The sequence below is a fragment of the Crinia signifera genome, chromosome 3 (genome assembly GCF_055691185.1).
Source record: "Crinia signifera chromosome 3, ASM5569118v1, whole genome shotgun sequence".
NCBI lineage: Eukaryota > Metazoa > Chordata > Amphibia > Anura > Myobatrachidae > Crinia > Crinia signifera.
In genome coordinates this window covers 176,759,171-176,781,456 of record NC_139219.1, presented here as the reverse complement: position 1 = coordinate 176,781,456, position 22,286 = coordinate 176,759,171, and the positions used below count along the sequence as shown (strand labels likewise).

General features: G+C 39.2%; 1 protein-coding gene across 2 annotated transcripts in view; it reads right to left on the bottom strand.

Moving 5' to 3' along the window:
- Nucleotides 1–312: 312 nt before the first annotated feature.
- ASCC3 (activating signal cointegrator 1 complex subunit 3) overlaps nucleotides 313–22,286 on the bottom strand; it is a 718,547-nt gene continuing 696,573 nt past the window's right edge. For both annotated transcript variants that reach the window (XM_083176983.1, XM_083176984.1), the window contains exons 38-42: nucleotides 17,274–17,425; nucleotides 15,492–15,642; nucleotides 9,754–9,960; nucleotides 2,540–2,715; nucleotides 313–2,395 (exon numbers count right to left, since the gene is read on the bottom strand). In XM_083176983.1, coding sequence (XP_083033109.1) covers nucleotides 2,266–2,395; nucleotides 2,540–2,715; nucleotides 9,754–9,960; nucleotides 15,492–15,642; nucleotides 17,274–17,425 — 816 coding nt within the window. In that variant the 3' untranslated portion in view covers nucleotides 313–2,265. The remainder of the gene's footprint in view (nucleotides 2,396–2,539; nucleotides 2,716–9,753; nucleotides 9,961–15,491; nucleotides 15,643–17,273; nucleotides 17,426–22,286) is intronic.

The following is a 22,286-nucleotide window of genomic DNA, read 5'->3' as shown; positions in this document are numbered from 1 at the left end:
AAGATGGATTGTATGACTGATTGTATGATGGATTGTATGCAGATTGTGTGCACATCTTGTGTGCACAATCATGCAGCAGATGGATTGTATGACTGATTGTATGATGGATTGTGAGTAGATTGTGTGTCCAAAAACCACCAAGGACTGCCAGTGATTTCAAGGGAAATTGTACACAATCGTGAGTGCAATCGATCTTAAGATCGATCTTTCTGATGTATGGCCAGCTTTAGGTACAAAGGAACATATAGCCAGCAGTGAGGATGGATCTAAAGCTGGCCATACATCAGAAAGATCGATCTTAAGATCGATTGCACTCATGATTGTGTACAATTTCCCTTGAAATCCCCAGCAGTCCTTGGTGGTTTTTGGACACACAATCTACACACAATCCATGATACAATCAGTCATACAATCCATCTGCTGCATGATTTTTTACACAAGATGTGCACACAATCTGCATACAATCCATCATACAATCAGTCATACAATCCATCTTATGATTGATTGTATGATTGTGTACACAAGATGTGCACACAATCTGCATACAATCCATCTTACAATCAATTGAGATTGTATGATTGGGTACAATATCTTTCTGATGTATGGCCAGCTTTAGAGTGGACAAACATATTAATAGTAGCAAGTGTCCAGCAGGTCTGTATTTATTTTATAGTTTCAGTAAACAAATGGAGCTGTAATGTACAAAATACATGAGTGTGCATGTGGGGGAGGGGAAGAGTACATGTGTGTGGGAGGGGAGAGTGTGCATATTTGTGAAAGGGAGGTGTGTGTGGTGGTGAAAGTGTATGTGTGATGTGTGGGGGGTGGGAAGGGGAATGTATTTATGAGTTTGTTTGTGTTTATGTGTGTGGGGTGTTTGCCACCAATCCATTTTCAAAGAAAAACCGAGAGTATGTCTATGCATCCCTTTCTCCAGTATTCAAGGTCCAATGGGCAAAGTAATGTAATGGGCAAAGTTGCAAATTATTATTTTTCGACTTAAAGTGATTGATTACACAAACCCTCTAAAAGTGTGTAAGCAACTAGCTTGGCAAGCACTTGTCTGGAATCTTATAAAGTGCACAAAACACAAAGAGATTTTTTTCTCTGCAATCACTCATTACCAACACACAGGTGATCTGGTGCTAATTCCATCATCGAGCAGGGTAATATTGGGAAGCAGAACGAATAGCAAGTACTCTGTAAAAACGCAGTAGCCATACTTCAGAGTGAATGGAAACAGTTGGCTACAATGCACATCTTTGTAAGTAAGTGGTTTAGAAGTACTACAGTACTGTGTTTTGTTAAGGTGAAAAACACTGATACAGAGATTACACTGTACATCGGTTTCCTTTTTTTTGACAAAGAAGATATAAACAACTAATAAAACATATCCATAACCACAGGGCTCAATTATCCTAAAGATTGTGATTGGCAGGAGGTTTGCAACTTTGTTAGTACAAGATACAGCAGACTAGCGGATAACACAGATCATCCAATATGATCTACATTGGTTTGGTTACCCATCCTTTCTCATTGTACATACCATTACCTACTTCAGCTGCAAACCACTGAGAATATAAGGCAGGTTTATTACCAAATTCTGAGGCACAGAGAATGAAAGGTTCCAATAATGGTATAAGCCACATATTTACTATAAAACCTCTCTCTAATCAGAGCTTGAGAAACTGTGGCTCACATGCTATTGTGGAACTAAAAGTCCCAGCTAAACACTCCAGAGCAGAAGAAAAACCACAAGTCGTCCTGATATTATATATAGCTTGTAACATTGCACATTTTCATCGTAAAAAACGATTTTGATAAACATTCCTAAAATGTGATATTTTTACCCATGTCCCTATTGTAACCATGAATACAGTAGGAATGGTCCATTGCTAGCACTAGTAGGATGTGGTTCTACTATGTGTTGTGTCATTGTGCTAAAGCATTTCTATAGCCTTCTTATATGAAACAAAAATGTGTTTCTACATAACTCAATGTAAACATAATTATGCTTAGCCCCGACAGATAAATAACCAGGTTATTCTTAATATTGTGCTATTTAATGGAATACAGCAGCAATGGTTCATACATATGTTATTACTCATAAAAGGCAACTATAAATAAGGCCAATGCATTTTCAGTTGAAATAAACATTTGTGTTGAGGTCGAAGTTTGACTCTTCTGAAAGAATGATCAAGCGATTCCGTGTCACTGCAGAATGACTTCACAACAAGTCTTAGTAGTAGAAGTGTCCAGTACAGGTTACTTCAGTGCAGAAACCTCACTGTTCACTTGGGCTGATACACTGGCTGGAATAATGTTTAGATATAGGTCATACTGTTGGTCCATGCCCAGGTAACTGTCACTCATCAAATACAAAGTGTATATGCATCTAGGGAACAGAAGAATAATAATAGGATTAAAGAAAGTCACTTCATTAATGTGATTAAATGACTATAAATGATAATCCATGAGCAATAATTGTAATATTACTGCCATGTATACAGAATATCTGACACTAGTGCCTACTACTTACCTTCCAACATTCTCCGGAGTGTAAAATGCAATGGATACTGTGCTCCTGTTTCTTACGTATCCAACTCGTTTTAGTGCAACAAGCTCTTTTTTGTCCACCTCACCCAAGATTAGAAACCATCCCTCGTCCTTTGCCTTTGGGAACTTTGGGGCAATGGCTTTACTGTCTTGCTTGCCCTAAAATAAATACAATATGATTAGAATAATGAATAAAATAGATAATAATAACAATATACATTACATATTATGTCTTTGTGACGTAATACGGTATGTCAGTGCAGTGAATCTAACATTTCCAGCAACTATCTTTTGTTGGCCAACCTATTCATTAATCAAATAAGCTTAAAACCATGTGGCACTGACAAATTGGTAATGATTGCCATAGCATCTCTTTCACAATGGGCCAGATGCACTAAGCTTCAAAAAGTGATAAAGTGAAGAGTGATAAAAAAGCAGCCAATCAGCTCCTAACTGTAATTTTTCTAACTCAGTCTGTAACATGGCAAGTAGGAGCTGATTGGCTGGTGGTTTATCAGTGTCCACTTTATCACTTTTTGAAATTTGGTGCATCTGGTCCCATGTCCCAGATATAGCAAACGGGAAGTGGGTCTGTGCAGATGCTAAAGCTTTGGGTAGATGCTTGATGCAAGTTTCACATATGCACTGCCCACTTCATAAGGTCCGATTCATCATTAATGATAGTGTTCTGAGATTTTCCTAATGCTGAATGCTCCTGCGCTGGTAATCTTATGGGTTTGGTATAATATCTCAATGGAGACCATGTTGAAATTCATGGTGTCGAAATGAGAATGTTAAGATGATAATAATTTTGACAGACGTCAAAATATTCAGCATGTCAACACTGATTAAATTTTACATGAAATAATATTGACAATGCACATCTAAAGGTATCCTTTATCCTAACCCGAATCCTAATGTCGACAATCTGGTTCTGACATTATGGGGTCAATCCTATTAACCCTGAAGGGTGCGGATGATTCATCAGTTGCAAATTATCACGTCACCGGGCGCACTTTGCGGCGGGTCGAATTTGCTGAAAAGTGCTCGCACCTCCATAGGGGTGCGAGCAAATTTCAGTGAATTTGGCCCTGCGAAGGGTGCGAGTTAGGGTTAATTTGGGTGCAGTTTTCAGCGTGAAAACGGCACCCAAACGGCAACTCGCACCCTTCGGGGTTAATAGGATCGACCCCTATGAGTGAATACCAATATCATATAAAGTGGTTAGCTTTTCGGATATTTCTACAGCAATCAATAATTGCCACTGCCAGTATATGCCAATGATGCACGGTTTTAAGGTTATGTGGTTCAATTGGAAAACAAACAGATCATTGGTAGTGACTAAATAAACCAAAATAAGTGAGTAATTTAGATCCAGGATTATCTGATAACCCAGTTACACTATACTTATTTTCTGGCTGTCACGGTACACGGAACAAGGTCTTGGATCCATTAATTTGTTCTGAGGAGGGATTGGATTTCCATATCTATATACTGACTGCAAAACACTGACACGGTTCTGTATTTTTCAGGAAGGACATAACCACATGTCTGGCTGTGATGGAGATTGCCATTTAATCTTACAGTCAATCTTCACTTGATACCCTGCACACCTCTATGGGACACATGGAAGATCATTCCACATTATTAACCTATTAGAACCCATTGTCCTATAATATGATATACATTTGTGCACAACTTAACGCATCTTATTTTGTACTGCTTGTGTAAAAATGTCAATAAACATTTGGTTCGCCGGGTTCACACACCGGGGGGTGGGGGTCGCCGGCCAGCTCCATTAGCATATGGGAACGCCCAGCGTATCATGGGCGTTCTCAGGCTAATGAGACCATGACGGACATGCGCGCGCGGGGGGGGGGGGGGGGGGGGGGAGGCAGATGACATCAATAGATGTCAGCTGCCCGCCCTGTCCTCGTATAGGGCGTCCGCAGTTCAGAGTCACTATATAGGTGTCTGTGAGCACTGGAGAAATAATTTGATGGTCGATGACCATCAAATGATTTCTCCACACCTGGGAATGGATGATTATGTAAATCATCTATTCACAGCCGTGTGGGAGGGTTGTGTGAGCGAGGGGGGGTGGCCAGCAGTGTGTGCAGCGGGCAGAGTCTGATGCACTCGCAAGGCTGCGAATTTCGCAGCCTTCCGAGTCAATCAGAATAAGATCCAATATGTGTGAGGTGTAACAGAGGACTTTGTAAGAAATGCTTTGAGCCTTATCATAGTGAGATACTGTAGAGTGAGATAGAGTGAGATAAATATTAGAAGTAAATTAAAAAAAATTACTAACCATGCATATATGTGTGTGTGTGTGTGTGTGTGTGTGTGTGTGTGTATGTGTATGTGTGGGTTTGATTTGATCTATTGAAGCTTCTGCATCTTTACTGGTCCTTGTTGCTGGGAATGGATGGAAAAATCTGGGCATACCTACTCAGGCCCCGATTCAGACCTGCTCGCAGCCCAGCAAGCATGTAGCCACTACCCCGTCGACCGGTCGATCCCCCATCCCTCGCTGTGCATGGCTATGAACGCACTTGGAGCCATCGACATGGGGAAAATTATTCCCAATTGAATGATTTTTCCCCTGTTTGCAGGATACACTCGGTACTGTGAAGGCCGTGGGGAGAAGGAGGCTGCTGATGACGTCAGCAGCTCTAACTCCCGAAGCCCCCAAACAACTGCCTGCTGAATCAAAAAGCAGGCAATCAGAGCATTTGGGCTTGCGCATGGGCACAGTGAACCATGCACATGTGCTATCCTCCGATTATTAGACCGAATGAAAATTCACAGCCCACCTGATTCGGTCTCTCAATGAGGCCATTTTCAGCAGGCTTTTCCAACGATGCAGGTTAGACTATGCTTAAAGATTAATTCGCCACATGTTTTCCAACAGTCAAAAAAATTGGCACTTGGATTCAATAGGTCTATTGTAAATTCAACCAAAAATCAGCGAAATGTGACAGCCTGGATTGGATGTCCCTTTAAGGGTAAGTGAAGGTGGAAAAATTAGGTGCCCTAAATCTTAACTTCACATCACTGTATTTCATTTCTTCAAGTAGCAAACATTCTGCTATCCGGTCCAGTGAACTCCACTAACAAGTCTTCTGATGCAAGTGCCCACAGCTCTAAATGTTGTGCTGTGGAGCAGAAGGGAGGGCGGGAGAGTACACTCTCCACAGACTCCTTCGCTTTCTGTGCTGATGATCAGCTCTTGCTAGAAGCATCGGACTGTGGCTGCAAATAGGGGAACATCCTGTGCGGCTAATTTCTTTTTGTTTAGTAGTCCCTGCCAGCGCTGTATTTTCACATATATTTCTGGATAGAAGACTATGGCCTCTAGGGCCAAATGTGCCATTTTAAGACTTCATCATCAGGAAAATACCTGCTTCACCTGCACCCCCTGGCTATTCCACTTGGCTAAATCTAACCTGAGAGGCCATTACTGTACTTCGAGTTTAAAAGAAAAGCTTAATAAATTGCCTGGTCACTGCCCTCAAAGAAATCTATGGACATGGCAAAACCATCTCAGTAAAGCCTACACACGGGGGTAGATATATTGCTGAGCAATATATTGCTCAGTGTCTCCTGTTCATCAGCGACCAGAGATGGTTGCTGATGAAAACCTCTGCCGATGGAGCCGCAGAGGTAATCAGCTGGTCGCAGGAGCAAGCTCCTGCAACCAGCAATTAGAATGGGGCTGAAAACGGGAGCGCGCACCCGGCGATTTATCGCCGGGGCACACTCCCATCACTGGCAATATGGTCGCCAGCGACCATATTCCCAGCGATATCAGCCCCTATCACCCCTGTGTGTACACACCTCATGTATTATAACATCAGACAAATCTCAGATTTGTCCAGTGTTCACCCTTTGTCAAATTAGTAAAGTATGAAATAAAGCATTTTGCTGGCTCTTCACCATCACAGTAATTTGCACTAGCCTATTTTTCATTCATTCCTTATAGTTATGGGCTGCACCAACTAATTCCATTCTTGCCCTCCAGTAAAGGGCTCGGTACCAACAAAATGCTCCCAAACCCACCCACCTACAGATGGAGCCATCTGCGCCATAACAAGTTAGACCAAATTCTTGGTGGTGAGTTTTGGATGTCTGGAATGGTTTTAAAAATTCAGTTTTGCTTAGTGTATATTAAGAGTAATCTGTACTTTAATCCAATAAAGGATATTGGGAATAATTTCCGAGATGTACGTAAACCATAGTGTAGTGCAAAGTTGGCTAAACAGTGGTTTGGTACATTTGGATGGATCCCTGAACCGGACCACTCCTATACCCCTTGTGGTGCAGTGCACTGTAGTAGACACTTTTGTAGAATGTGTTTTTTTTAAGTAGCTCTGCAGCTGCCTCTAGCTATTGGCTCATTAAGAATAGAATATAGCAATATTCCTATGACATCGCCACTACATTACATTTATTAATATCGCTTTAACACTGTCAAAAATATCTCTGGTGATTCTACATGAATGAGCAGCAACCTAGTATACTGTGCAGTGGAAATGCATGCAATTAAAATTACCTGGATCGAGTGACCCGGCATTTCAACCCAGATAGCGAGCAGGGTGGAACATGGATTCAACATTGCTCACAGTGCAGTGTAAATGGGTTACTCAGGGATGAGGCGAAATAGGACCTGTTCACAGCAATGAAATAACCAGTGGTGGAAGATGATCTAATATCCCAGCGCTGGCATAGGACCCACCACCACTGACATCTCCAATCTGGCATTATGCCGGGTAGAGACGGCAGTGTAAAATGGTCACAAGCCCGATCACAACCAGGTTGGAGCTGGGTACAAAATCCCAGGTTTGACCAGGCAGAGCAGTATAAAAGCAATTAACAGTAGTCCCCAAAAGTTTGTTGCCTAGGGTTCCCTACAGACCTTAATCCGGCCCAGGTCTTTATGATCTGGATAACCATGACAGTGTAGTCTTAACCTTTTATTTTATAGGATAATCACAGGCTCTATACATTATACTGTACTCATTTTAATTCTTGTGTTAATGATCTTGCAATTACAAAAGGACAGATTCAATCAGCAGAGCCAATTTAGCAATGCATGTATATTTACTTGAAGATCAATCATTTAAGGAATGGAAGATCTTCAGTATAGGAGTACCTGAACAATGCTGGAACTGGCTGGTATTTAGTCTCCATACAATACTGCACTGCTGCTATTGATTGACCTTTTACCTTTATGTAACTCCAACACACCTCAGCCAGTGTGGAGACATGTACACATTTATATTTATTTGCCAAGAGCTAGAGATCTATTTTGCACAATGGATAATAACTAATTTTTAAGTACAATTTAATCCTTTTTAATTATAGTAATCAATTAAATACTAAATACTTTTAGAAGTGTCTTCTTGAGTCTGCAATACCATGTTGTATAGTGGTGCAGTGCCATCATCACTTTTATTGCTTTTATACTTGTTTGAAGTATCACTTCGCTTCTACGAGCTATTTTAGGTCCCTGTGTCAGTGCGTCCACAGTAAGAAGCAACTCAATATATGGTCAACTTTTTAGGATCAGATCTTCCAGAATCCAACAATGCTCCTTTACTTTACGGCAATAATGACAGAATAATGACTATCATTACTGACATAAATTGTATTGTTGTTAAACTGGGCAAGTTGTCAGATGCTCTGATATTTAAAGTGTGTGTGAACATAAATTGATCTGGTTTAATAGTGTCCAAGCAAGACCTAGGGGTACACTGTGACAATATTTCAAGTGGAAGAATCTATGCAATATGACAGTTTACTATTATTTATGATGGTGCTTGATGTTTGTACACAAAACTCATTGCAAATAAGCCAATATATACGTCACAGAAGACCATGGCACATCAACGAAAAGCCTATCACAGACAAGAACTAACATTTACACTGTATTGGAGACATCCCTGGTTGTGCCGGGATACTATATTCCAAATTGTACTTTTATTTTTAACTAACATATATATATTATGAATGCTTTGGGGGCAAAGAAGAAGTATTTTCTCTTGTTACTGTCAAATGAAGCATTTTTTTTGCCTTGCCCTTGTACACTATAATCCTAAAGAAAATGCATATACTGCTAACTAAAAATGACATGATACCATATAGTTTGTAAATCATCATTTTTTGAATAGGCAAATCTCTACGTTTTTTCAGTCACTAGTTGCAAGCACTAAGGTAGCCTGAAAACCAATGTAAAATGAAAAAAAGAAAAACATTTATGCATGTACAAATTATTAATAATTCAATTCAAATAGCTTCCAGCACCCAGTGTGCGCATTACATGTAGAAGTTCCCCTATGGCAGTGATTCCCTAGCTGGGTGCCTTGTGATGCATGCCTCAGGTTGGGAGTCCACGACCAAAACAAATTATTTATGCTCAAAGTAATAGGAAAAAACCAGTGCTGGAGTCTATCATAAAATGTATGGACAGCTATGTTCCCCATCACATAACTGAATATGAGGGTGACAGGTACTTTATTTATCCATAAGAAATATTTTTGACAAGGGGTGCCTTGAAAAAATGCTGATATTGTAGTGCACCCTGGTTCAAGAAAGTTTGGGAAACACTGCCTAAGGAATCAAACTAGCTGCAAAAAAAGTTTAAATTCCCAGGCTGCATAGTACTGGAGCCAGGTAAGGATTTCATTAATTTATTTATGTTTGTCTCTTTTCTATTCATTTCAAAGGGCGAATCATTTCAATGCGGTTTTTGATTTTAGTACACATGCAGGAAAGACTTACTAAAATGTGCAGGAAAATTGACCAAATTTGCAAGGTTTAGGAATGAAATGCATATTTGCTAAATTAGAAAGTTTGGTCAAATTATTCCAAATTTTATGGCAGTGATTTGGACGGAATTAAACGGAATTCTTATGTAACATAAATGCGTGTATGTATTCAGGGAGAACAAAATATTTCTAAAAATCAAAAGGGATATTTTTTAATTAATTTGATACCCTTTTCATTAACTAACTATAAAAACATCTGAAATATGATGTGGTACAAACAAAAAAAAAAGTTTGTGAAAAAAATGCAATAAATGTATAAACGTAACAGTTTTCAAGATAAATATTCCCCAATGCAAATTATCCCCCCACCAAAAGAAAAAAATATAATAATCAACTCCTTGAAAATATGAGGTGACCACCTCCATACCTTTTTGAACCCAGCTCGAATCCTGTGCAGATTTACTTGAAGCACATATTCCTGATCAGCGTGTAATGTAAGCCATTTTTTCTCCTGTACCCCTGGAAAGATTATAGGTACAGGAAGTTCATTCTCTGTTTGTTCTGGATCTTCCCACCAACCTTTAATGGTTAACTGAACATCAATTACTGGAAGATTTGCTACAAAGTTCCATGCCTGAAACAAGATTAAAATAACAACTGTAATATCCTAAACCATATGAGATATATATAATGCAAATACAAAATGCAGAATTCAACATCAAGACAGCACTAAGAAAGAAACGGTGTAAATTATGCCGGATGAGAGGGATCGTTTGTAATACTGTGATTGTGGCCCAAACACCGCCTCCTATGAACATCCTTGATGGCTGGAAGGCTGCCTGTAATACGTTGAGCAGTCTTCACCACTCTGTATCATAATACGCTCTGCAACAGTACTGCTTCCATACCAGTCTGCTACACAGTTAGTCAGTAGGCTCTCTATTGCGCAACGGTAAAAGTTCTTAAGAATATCCCAAGTTTGATATGAAGAAAAAAGAAGGACCAATCGCACTGGAAATTATTCAGTTATGAATCTGTGAGACCCCTCATTGGCTGATGTGTGTACATTGCAATATTTCCAGAGGGTGTGCCGCCACTGGACATGGAACAAGAGAAACACAGAAAGAATGTCTCTGTGTGGTGCACCAAAATAATTATATAATAAAAATGAGCTTTTATTTAGAATCATTAAAAAGCAGCAAATTAAAAAACACAAAACATGAACATGAAGACACAAACTGGTAATTAAAACGGGATATAGTTATCCCTACAACGTGGGGCCCCAATGTCCCTGATGATTCCTTTATTTATTGGTTTGTATATAGATCAGATAGGTGTGTGTTTTCACTTTTTACGTATCACAATTTATCTCATAGGTAGGTACAGTAGGGTCAATAGAAATGGGTACATTTCCTTAATTAAGATGTTGATAAATTGCCTCGTAGGTTTTTTTTGCCTTTTATGGTTTCTCAGGATAATTGATGTTTGCGGTGTTCTAAAGTTTATATATGAATATGATTCTTTAAGCTTAAAGTAATTACAAGAGAAAATTAATAATATTCCCATAAATAAGACATTGTTAATGTAAGATATAATTGATAATCTTGTGATAGTCATATAAATGTGTGTAATTTTTTTTTTTCTCTAGTTTAAGTTGTAGTCATGTTTGCTTTGTGGAAAAAATAATAAAAATTACTCAATTAAAAAAAAATTTCCTCGTAGGGATTTAGAGTGACACTAATATCAGATTGCACTATACAGGTTGAGTATCCCTTATCCAAAATGCTCGGGACCAGGAGAATTTTGGATAACGGATTATTCCGTATTTCAGAATATTTTAATATTTCAATGATGTATTTTGAAGTATCTTGCATTTATGCTGTATAAACACATAATATACACACAAATATATTTTATTACCACATAAAATACACACAAATATATTTTATTTGTTCAAAAAACAAGGTTTCAAATCGTGAAACAAAATGTGTGTACTATCTCAGCACTGAATTTGAATGCCAAGCAATCATTGTCTTGCACATATATAGTGCCAGTTACATATCATGTCCCCAGTGATGCTGTTACAAATGTCCCCAGTGAGTTTTTAGCAAACTTTCTGGAATGTCTGGTTTTCGGAATAATTCGGATAACGGATATTCGAATACGGGATACTCGACCTGTATATATTTTTTGCACAGCCATATATTATGCACTATCAACCAATAGATGCTGTAATCATTATAGCTGGATGTAATGATACATAAAAATAAATGTCTTTCTCCGGGCGGGTGCGCGGCACTGAAATCTTAGCAGGACCGCTGTAACACGGGAGCCTGGAGCGGACAGTGATCTGTCCCCAGTATGCCGTGCAGAAAGGACCAACCATGACGAAGGAACATCAGGTTGGTCCTGACGAAGCTCCTCAGCGAAGCGTGCGTTGACCACACACCTCGTGTGTGTGCCCCCCTGTCCCTTCCCTGATTAATGTATTTTGATATGATATGCATAGATAGGGCTGTTTCTCACTTGGTACGGTAGTCCGCCGAATGGGCAGTTAGAGGCGCGGCACAATACCTCTGTGTCCGTCACCCCTGCACCAGCAGCACACCGATTAGCATGCAGTGGCTACTCACCGCCTTTACAGGTTCTCCGGCTAGGAGACAGGCGCACGCAGGCTCCAGTTGCAGTGTACCAGCTCTCTGCACGGCATACTGGGGACGGATCCCTGTCCGCTCCAGGCTCCCATGTTACAGCGGTCCTGCTAAGATTTCAGTGCCGTGCACCCGCCCGGAGATAGCCATTTGTTTTTATGTATCATTACATCCAGCTATAATGATTGGATAAATAAAAAATATATATAGTGCATAGTGCAATCTGATATTAGTGTCACTCTAAATGCCTACGAGGCAATATTAAGGAATATAATATAAATACCTACTGTACGTACCTATGAGATAAATTGTGATATGTAAAAAGTGAAAACACACAACTATCTGATCTATATACAAACCAATAAATAAAGGAATCCTCAGGGACATCAGGGCTCCACGTTGTAGGGATAACTATATCCCGTTTTAATTACTAGTTTGTGTCTTCATGTTCATGTTTTGTGTTTTTTATTTCACTGCTTCTAAATAAAAGCTAATTTTTATTATATAATTCACAGAGACATTCTTTCTGTGTTTCTCCCATATCCCAAGTTTGCTACCTGTGTGGGAAGGCATGCTTTTGAAGTAATGGCCCCTTTAAAACAAAAAGTCCCAGTTTGGCATCCCGCATGGCAGCCAAACTCCTGTGGCATTACATCCTTCTCATGGTTTTATATTTGTACAGTATATTAAAGCAAGATAAAATGTCCTGAATATGAATGTTAATAGCTCTAACGCATGCATACATTTTTTGATTGTATATCAATTGGCTAGGAATTCCATCCACTGCAGTATATTGAAATATTTGGTGGACTTTTTAAACTGATGCTATTATGTATTCATCTACTGCCTCCATGGATCATAGCGCAGACATAACATAGCTTACTGAAAACAGATGGCGCTAAGGCCTTTCTAACCTGCACGGCGCCATCTCACCATCAGTCGTAGCATTAACTGTCCTCCTTGGTTCTTTAACAAGTTCAGAAATTGTCTCCTCCTTTTTTTTTCATATGAGTAAATTATGCATACACAACAAAGATGCATTTAGAAGATTAACATACTGCCCTAACTACATTACGTTTCAGTATAAGATGGATGCCAACTGATTTTATTATTATTATTATAATAACAAATTGAATCAAAGTACTCTATTGGTTTCTTTAAGTGGAGTAATGCTAAATTACTTGTGTGGAGAATAAGGAAGGCCATTCTTAATACAAATCTACCCATGAAAGGGACGATGCTTCAAGTCTTCTATGCTGTACATATATATATTTATCTATACATATATCAAGCCAGATATTGTAAATGCAGGGAGCCTGCATATATGCGCACACTAGCTATTTTTGCAGGTACTATGAACACCAGCCAAACATATTTATCTGAGGATTAATCTTCATCTATTGAATCAGACAAGGATGCTACCATGCATACAATTATTTAATTAGCAGCCAAATCCTCTTCCAGTTAGCAGGCGTTGTAGGCATACTGATGCGGCAAAATATACAAATCTCACAGTGGTACTGCTTTTTCTCATTACTACTGCAATTAGCACTTAAATTGATGCTTTAAACCTGCTAATTTCTGGAATAATTCTGAATTTTTATGTTACCTGGGATTGCCTCACAGTAAAGTCGGCACCAGATTGCTGCGGAAATTGAAGTGCTTTTCAGCCAAATAACCATCATCATATCAGACAGAGCCAATTTGCATTTGGTTTTAAAGATAACAGAATGACAATTTATGCAAATAAATTAGTTAAGTTTGCTTCTGAGTTCTCCCAGAGCTAATTATAACAATGTCCTGATAATTTTTCATCACATTTGCAACTTGTTGTGAGTTCAACTTACATTACTACAGAAATATGGCAAGTAAAGCCAATTCACACAAATAACCTTTTTTTCTGTAGTTTTTTTTATTTTTTTTTTGAGTCATTGCTTTACACATGTAGTTATTTCATTGGGTTTATTGAAATGTTGTTCATTCATATTCAATGTTACAAATGTGTATCCAGTAAAATTGATCATAAGATAACTGAATGGTCGGTCATTAAATGTCAATATCACCAAACATGAAAATGCTTAATTGTTTGGTAAATATTACACATCAGCTATTTGAATAATATGGATTTTGTTTGTTTTTTTCAGGCAAAACAGTGTGATGGTAAATGTCACTTTATGTATGTTGAGCATTAGCTTTATACAAATAATATGGTTAGACAAAGAAAAACTATGGGGGATCAATTGTGAGTGAATGGTATGAGTTGCAATACGTGCAGCAGCACCACTTCAGGCCCACTCTCAGCCTGAGCAGTTTTGAGCGAGTGTAAGCTGCTCTGAAGTGCACAAGTACTTTGCTTGCAATTGGATTCCCCCTATGTATTTGGATGTATTATATAAAGTGTGCTTGCCACCTCAATCTTCTATTGCAATTTACATTAATACTGTGTGCAGTAGGAGGGCCCAACTCTTTTCAATGTCTAATGCTGGACATTAATTGGTCAATCCAGCTACTTGGCATCATGTTGCAAATCCCTGTGGCCTGCAGGCAAGTCTTGAAAAAGATCCCCGAAGGGAACAGAACATTGCTTATTCTCAATAAATCAATTATTCACATATTATGCACTGAGAATAAATGTAAACAGTAAACACTGATCATTATTGATATTGTAAACATATGAACTGTATACAATATAAAATAATTACAATTTAGTTAATAGAATGCTTAAAAAAAGTGTGTACGATTTATTGATACATAAGAGTTTTTATACTGGATGCACTCGAGGGACAGAAAATCGTTCTAGATTAAAATGTTTTCTCCTAATGGAAAGCACATAATAGGCTGTGCAGAAAACATTTCATGTGTAATAAAAACAGCTTAATGAGTGTAAGCAATATTATATTAAGCACCTAATGAAGTGGATAGCCATAAATTCAGTTCTTTGTTGGTTAACAAGTCTAGTTAAATGTGAATGTCATTTCCATATAAAATATGTGAGTATATTACCTATTTTCATGCTATAAATTACATGAAAATAGGTAAAAATTAGGAGTGATGTTAACAATGCAGAAAATATTATTTCGGTTTACTGCAATTAGCATGGCAGCAATAGGAGTCACAAAGACTTACCAACTGACCATGTCAAGGGTAGTCGCTAAGATATAATCTAAATGAAATACAGACTATAAGAAAGGGATATAGTTGTCATCCTGGCTGAAGGGATCCCAGAGCTCAGAATACCGGTGCTAGAATCCTGACATCAATGCTGATTCTGGAATCCTGACAACCGGAATACCGAAATGAAGTATGCCTTGGTGGGTTAAATTTAGGCTGCAGGGGTGGGGAAAAGGTTAGGCTGTGGTGGTGGGTGAGATTACAGTTAAGCTGTGGGGGTGGGGGGAATGTTAGGCTGTGGTGGTGGGTTACAGTTAGGTTAGTTTAAGTCAACAGGACAGGAGGCTTAGATTTAGGCTGTGGGAGTGGAGGGTTAGGCAACTGTGACCAACAGTAAGATTACCTGGGAAACGTGTGTGGCTTGGAGTTCCCGTTCTACAATGGAAGTGAAAATGTCTGCTTTGCTTTGGCATGCAGCTATCAGCTCTGGAAGACACTCAATAGGTCCTGTCAAATCTTCAGAGTTGCTAACCCTTTTTCCAGAGGTCCATTTTCTAATGGAAAAACAAATGGAAACCATTACACCAGTTTTATATCTCACACAATGTAACAAGCGGATGACCATCACAAAAAATATATGCTAAATTAATTTTCACTTTCACACATTTTCAGTGCCTGGTTTTTCAAGTCAACAAACACTCGGCTCCTTTTCTATGGGGCAAAGCATGTATTACTTTTTAAGAATGACAATTTATCTAACGTAACTAAACTTCCACCTAAATTTCTCAGGTCCTGTTTTATACTTGCCTACTCCTAAAATTTGGCCATTCTGACCGATCCTGTTTAATTCCAGTAAGGGAAGCTTGATGGCATGATGAATAGCATTATATAATGCCACCCCATTGCACAATGCCAGGAGTCATGGCAGGGCCACAAGTACACAACACTCTCAAATTAGTATTAGGCAAAACTAATGCATTCTATTATTGACTACACATAAGTCATAACCTTGTTTCTACAGCAGAATAATATTTTACAACATTATTATATTATAATTGGTATTGTTCCTTGCATTTGGTTGACATGTTGCCTGGAAGGGCCTTTAGCACATTTTAGGTGGTTGACTACTTTCTGACACTCATCAGGAATTTTGGACCAACACAAGGCAAAGTATCTCTTTGTTACCAGCCCACTGAGTGGGTAGGTGCCTTTCATCAAGTTATTTTCATTGGTCATACCTATCCGAAGGGGTATAGCTAAAACCATTTTATGGAAGACCCTTTTACCCTTCCTGTCTCCTCAACCTTCCTGGTCTGTACTTTTGTGTATGCTTACAATACAAATAGCTTTCTTTACAAGGAAGTGAAACACCAGAGTACATGTACCATAGTCTGACAAACTTGTGAACTACAGTATAGTATAGTATATATATATATATATATATATATATATATATATATATATATATATAAAAGTATAATTTTGTAGTGTGTGTTTGTCTGTATTAATTATAATCTTAGTAAATGAATCACAATGTATTAAAAAAACTCAACATTTCAAGCATGGGATTTAAATATAAAACCTCCTGTACCACAATGGGGACCTTTTGGGCACTGGTGGGTGGGGGCTTAGGACACCATAGATCTATTACCACTAGAGAGTAGCTGGTAATGCCAATGAGGATCCACTGGGGTGCTAAAAGGTCCAGTGGGGACATACAGATACAGGAAGAAGGTGCAAGACACCCCATAGGCCTATAAAATATTTAAATACATGGTACTTGTTTAGTTACATGGTGGCAATTCCCTGCGGATCAAATCATATGCAAATCCTCCCGACCTGTTCATATCAACACTATCCACCTTGGCGTTGATTTGATTTTATAAAGTGTGGCGAGCGCAGCAAGCCACCAAGTCCGAAGCGTGGCGAGCGCAGCAAGGGGATGCGGAAAATGATTACTTGACATGTATTCCACGTCCGCTTGCCACGCTTCGGGCTCATTTTCCGAGGCCGCTTGCCATACGATCTACTGGAAAGTGCCGCCGTGAAACTAAACAAGTACCAAATACATTTTTTAACAGATGTTCTTAACTTAAATAGTAAGTGGCTAAGAAGTCCCTTGCGTGAATTTCATCCCAGATGTCAGGAGTTCTAAGCTGCGCCATTTTTTTTTTAATGTACATACCTGAAGAGATGAAGATGATGTTTTTCAATGAAGGGCACTGTCAATAAACAGGACTCTTGTACCCATCGAGCTTGAATTACCATTTGTACTAGGTATGTTATGTTTAAAACTGTGACTAGTGAGCCATGGTGCGCAGCTACATCCAACATTGCCTAAGAAAGATAGGGAACAAATCATAATGAATCTCCAATTTCACTGTCCAAAGCTAAACAATACATTTACAAATAGAAAGATAGATTTAGGCTAAATGTATCCACCATACTTGTAACCTGTAACATATTTTATTTTGTAGATCCACCGATTATCAGTCATCCATGAATAATTACTAAAAGTATTTCTTTTATATTAGGTGCCTCGCTGTAGTCATAAGAGTGCAGTGAGAAAAACCAGCAAGAGATGACTTTCTCCATGGTGATAAGGCCAGGTAATAGGAGAAGGAATTGCTTAACTTGCTGAACCTCAGCTGAAAAGTTCTCAAAATGGAATGCAAATGTAAAATGGGTACTACAATTTACTGGAACATATCCTGGTTCTTGAAATAAGACTTGCATGAAATGATCTAGCTGTTGAGAAGTTATAAACACAGTAGGGCTGATGAAGAGTATGTATTATCTTGTGTGATCTCTATTTATGAAGGCATATGCGCCTATGCAGGCTTACGTGAATACAGTACTATTCCTGCAACTACAGGGGAGGAACAGGACAGAAGTTCTAAGCTGGGTACAGAAAGGATCATCAGTGAATCGCTTCTTACTGCTTTATTGCGATTGCACCGCTGATGTGGATAGGTGCTTTCCTTGTAGCTCAGTCAATTAAAATGCTTGTGTGGGTCTATTCATAAACTTGTTTTATATGTATTGATGCTTAATGAGTTATGTCTATTTTGTAAGCAAAACCTGTGAAATGGAAGCAATATTGACAGACCATTTCAGAAAGAAATCCCATGTTATATCACAGGAGCTATTTTTTACCAGATGCATTACCCAGTTTGGATGTTTAAGTTTGGAAGGCAGTATATTTCCTGCTATCAAAGCAGTACCGCTATGGACAGAATCCAAATCTCTCCACATAATGCAATTTCAGCAGTGCCACATATTGCAGACAATAACTGGATTGATTCTACAGTAACTCATACTGCAATATTGTTTTTTTTTATTGTCAAAGGAAGTGTTTAATAGGTAAATATGTAATGATTATGCAAATCACACAAAGCTGGCTCCATGGAGGCAACCTGAGAGGACTGGAGGAAGCCAAGTTTAATACATGACAAAGTTTATTCAAAGCTGCCCAGTAAACACTGCAAAAATACAAATCATTGCTGGCAAGTAGATCCCTCTCTGGTAATGCTATCTGAATTTGGCATTAGCTATTAGGGCAAAGCTCCAAAAATCAAAGCTTGGAAGGTTGGTAAATTAGTCCAGACTGCAATAATGACAATAATGGGACTGCTGTTTGCAATGTTACTTTTCATTCTCTGAAATTGCATGGATTCTGCGGTTTTGCATGTTTATCACCTTGATAGACTCTTAAGGTAGCCTGCATGTCCTTCCCTCAACTTAAAGTTCGGAAATTTGTTCTAGCTACACAATCTTATCCCAAATAATCCTTTTAGTGTGAAATGGCAATCTGTGCTGGAGATTACCATTAATGATTGATGTTTTACCATTGATGAGACCCATTTGTTCTCCATCATCAATGGCAGGGCACCACCCCGTTGTCCAGCTAATCCCAGACCTCTTCCCTGATTATGACACTGCCTGTTTTTGGCCTACCATTGGCCATCCCTAATATATGTATGACACCTCAGGACTAGTCGTGAAGGTGTGTCCTAGAGCTGTCTGCACTTTTCCATTGGATATAAATTCACAGGCATATTAATTAGACAAGTAAGCGGACAATGTCACTGATCTTTCCTCAGCCAGGTCCTTTATAGTGAGATGATTAACAGCCGTGTGCTGGTGGCATTAGATAGACAGAACATGGGAATGGCCAGTCAGAGATAAAGGACCTGAGTCAGAATGTATGCTAATGTATTTGCAGCTGCAATACTGTATGCAGTGAATGTAAGAAAACATGCTAGTCTGTAGCCCCCTGAAAATGTATAGAGATGCCCATAGACAGCTTGGCAGATCCTAGCAACTATATAAAGACATGCAGCGCTAGTTGCAGATCCTTCGACAATCAACCATTGGAGTGACTCTATTGTCACACTGATTGGACTAAGATGCTGGCACCATGTTCTCTGCATATGAGTTGTATGACACAGTTGTATGCTGAGACATACTGTACCTCAAAAACAGCAGCCACTTCCCTTTACCTCCCAGATGGTCCCCGATTGTCAATAACTTCAAATAAATCCTCATTGTGAGTGGCATCGCTTAGGTACCTCGGTGCATATGCAATGTGACTGAAATGCATGCACAAATAATAGCTTAACAGCCCAATGTTACATAACATTCTGGCCAATATCCCTGTTTGGTCATTTTCCGCTACAGCTTCTGAATTCCTAGTAAGGTAACTGCAGAGTCTGACCAGTACTAGTTACAATTTTTTTGGCATATGTAATTAGGGCAGGGCTATTAATAATTGGTGCTAATCGCATAATGTAATGAGGAGTGGGTATATTGGCTATTAATTTAATGGTGCGATGGGGTAACTCATTTAATTATGGGTGACAAGTGTTAATTTATTGGTGGATGCTATTTATTTAATTGTGAGGGACATTTAATTGAATATTGGTTTCACTAGGGTCAGTGACATTCGATGTGCTGCATAAACCCCCAAAATTTGGGCCATGGAAGTGGGGAAAGGTGAATTATCCAAATGGGAGGGTGTGGCATTGTGGCGTGCCTCCATTTTCATCACTCCAGGTGCGTGCCCAGAATTCCCATAGATGCCGTGAGGCTTCCAAAGGCTCAGCCTCCACTGCTGGATCCTCTTCAATGACAGGAGCTGGGCAAAGAACAATAAAGTCACATGCAGTACCCTGCTATCTGTCAATGAGTAGGAGCCAGCATTTGGATGTCATCCTGTGGAAAGGTGGCACCTAGTCTGCACTTCTGTAATGGGAAAACTGGCTAGTTATTGAATGGGAATACTCATTTAATGAATACTTGCCTACTTTGCGTATCTGGACCCTAGGTTGACCACCATTTGTCGACAGCGAGTAGTTTGACACATATGAATGGTCGACACACCCAAGGTCGACTTAGACAGAAGGTCGATACAAGCATTAGGTCGACCGTGGTCCACATTTAAAAGGTCGACGCAAGTTTTTCACTTTTTTTCATCCGACATGTGCCGACAGGCAGTATTTCATGCCCTACCATCCACTAGGGAATGGTGAGAGAATAAAATAGTGTGTCGAGTGTAGCGAGGCACCGTGCCATGCAAGGAGATGTGGTAGACTTAGACGGTGTCGACATTCAGGACAAAAAATTTGAAAAACTTCTGTCGACCTAATATACCATAACCACCTACTTTGTACTTTCCTCTCTGGGAAAAGCTGTGTCATTGGGCCCTGAAAGGATTTAATTACCATATTATCACATCACTAGGCTCCCTCCTCAGATTGTGGAGTTTCTGGTATTATTCTACCCATTCTGCCAACTTCAGTAGGAAGTGTCAGGATGCAGAAGGAATACCTACTTTTGCAGGGGTGAAGGGATTAGCAGAAAGATTGGAAATGTGGGATTACCATGTAAAACCATCTCTTTAATTAAATGTAGCCTTGCAAAAATGCTTGTGCGCACCTAACAGAATGGTAAGAGGTGAGAAGGTGATATGTCATTTAGACAGGACCACCAAACACTTAAAACATAAGTTCCCTTTTCTGTTTGCCTAACAAATAACAGTGCATGATAAACCAGTCAAACTATACATATAACCTACATGTTTTACTGCCCGCCAGAGGAAATGTACAGAGAGCTATCCCTATTAATCTTAGCATTGAATCTAATGTTTTGCAGACAAACAAAAGGCTGTGGTTGCTTAAGACAAACTAAACATGGAAAGCTTCTTTCAACAGAGCAGTTGTTTACATATTCAGATCTTTTTCAATTAAATTAAACAAATTCTCAGGAAGCGCGGAACTGGTTTAGTAATAGAAAGGTATGCATGTAAGTGGGCATCAATTATTGGAGGCTTCAAAGTAGTACATGTTTTATTCAGCTATAGGTCGGCAATTTGAGCAACATACATTAAAGAGACAGCTTTTTACATTTTTACATGCATAATATGGAGAAGAGTGCTGATATTTTCTGTAACATATTATTCCCCCCTGCAGCCACAAACACATATTAGTTACTTTCCAGGAATTGATTAACTGCACTTTGCAATAAAGGCAGTTCTATATTCTACACTGAATATATTATCATTCAAACACAAATTCATTCACCTCACCCATGTTTTATTATTTTAACAGGTTCTGCAGCCGTCGCAAAAGTCATTATGGCCGCCTCGTATGCGTAATAGTGAAATTAGTATTGAACATGGAGGGCGCCATGTTTCTGGAGACCTGCACATGCGCAGTAGACTCTGGCAGAATGCTAGAGCCTACTGCACCATGGAGAGGAGGGGTCCCACTCAAGAGTCTGAACACGAACCTCCTCTGTTAAAATGCCCGTTTCCAGCATATCTTACTTTAAGCAGTATACATTTATTAAAAATATTATGTTATATATTGAACAATGAATACATTTCGGTAGGGTGCAGATGCAGCTGGCTGGTGATGTCGCTGATCCGAGGGTTTTTAACACCCCAAACTGCATATTGCGAAACACCTGGTTTGGCCTTAATGTATCTGGCTGGGATCCCAAGGTGGATGAATACTAGTACTAGACAGTATAAGGGATCCTACAATTGTGGTGCATAATGTGTTTAAGTGGTATATGGTATGGTGTGGTGATCTACGCAACTCCTTTCTTGAGCATGCTGCCTTCCTATGTAGAATAAGGTAAACTTTTCCTGCAAGGCCACGCCCCATGACAATGGTCATTCAAACAAAGTGGTTAA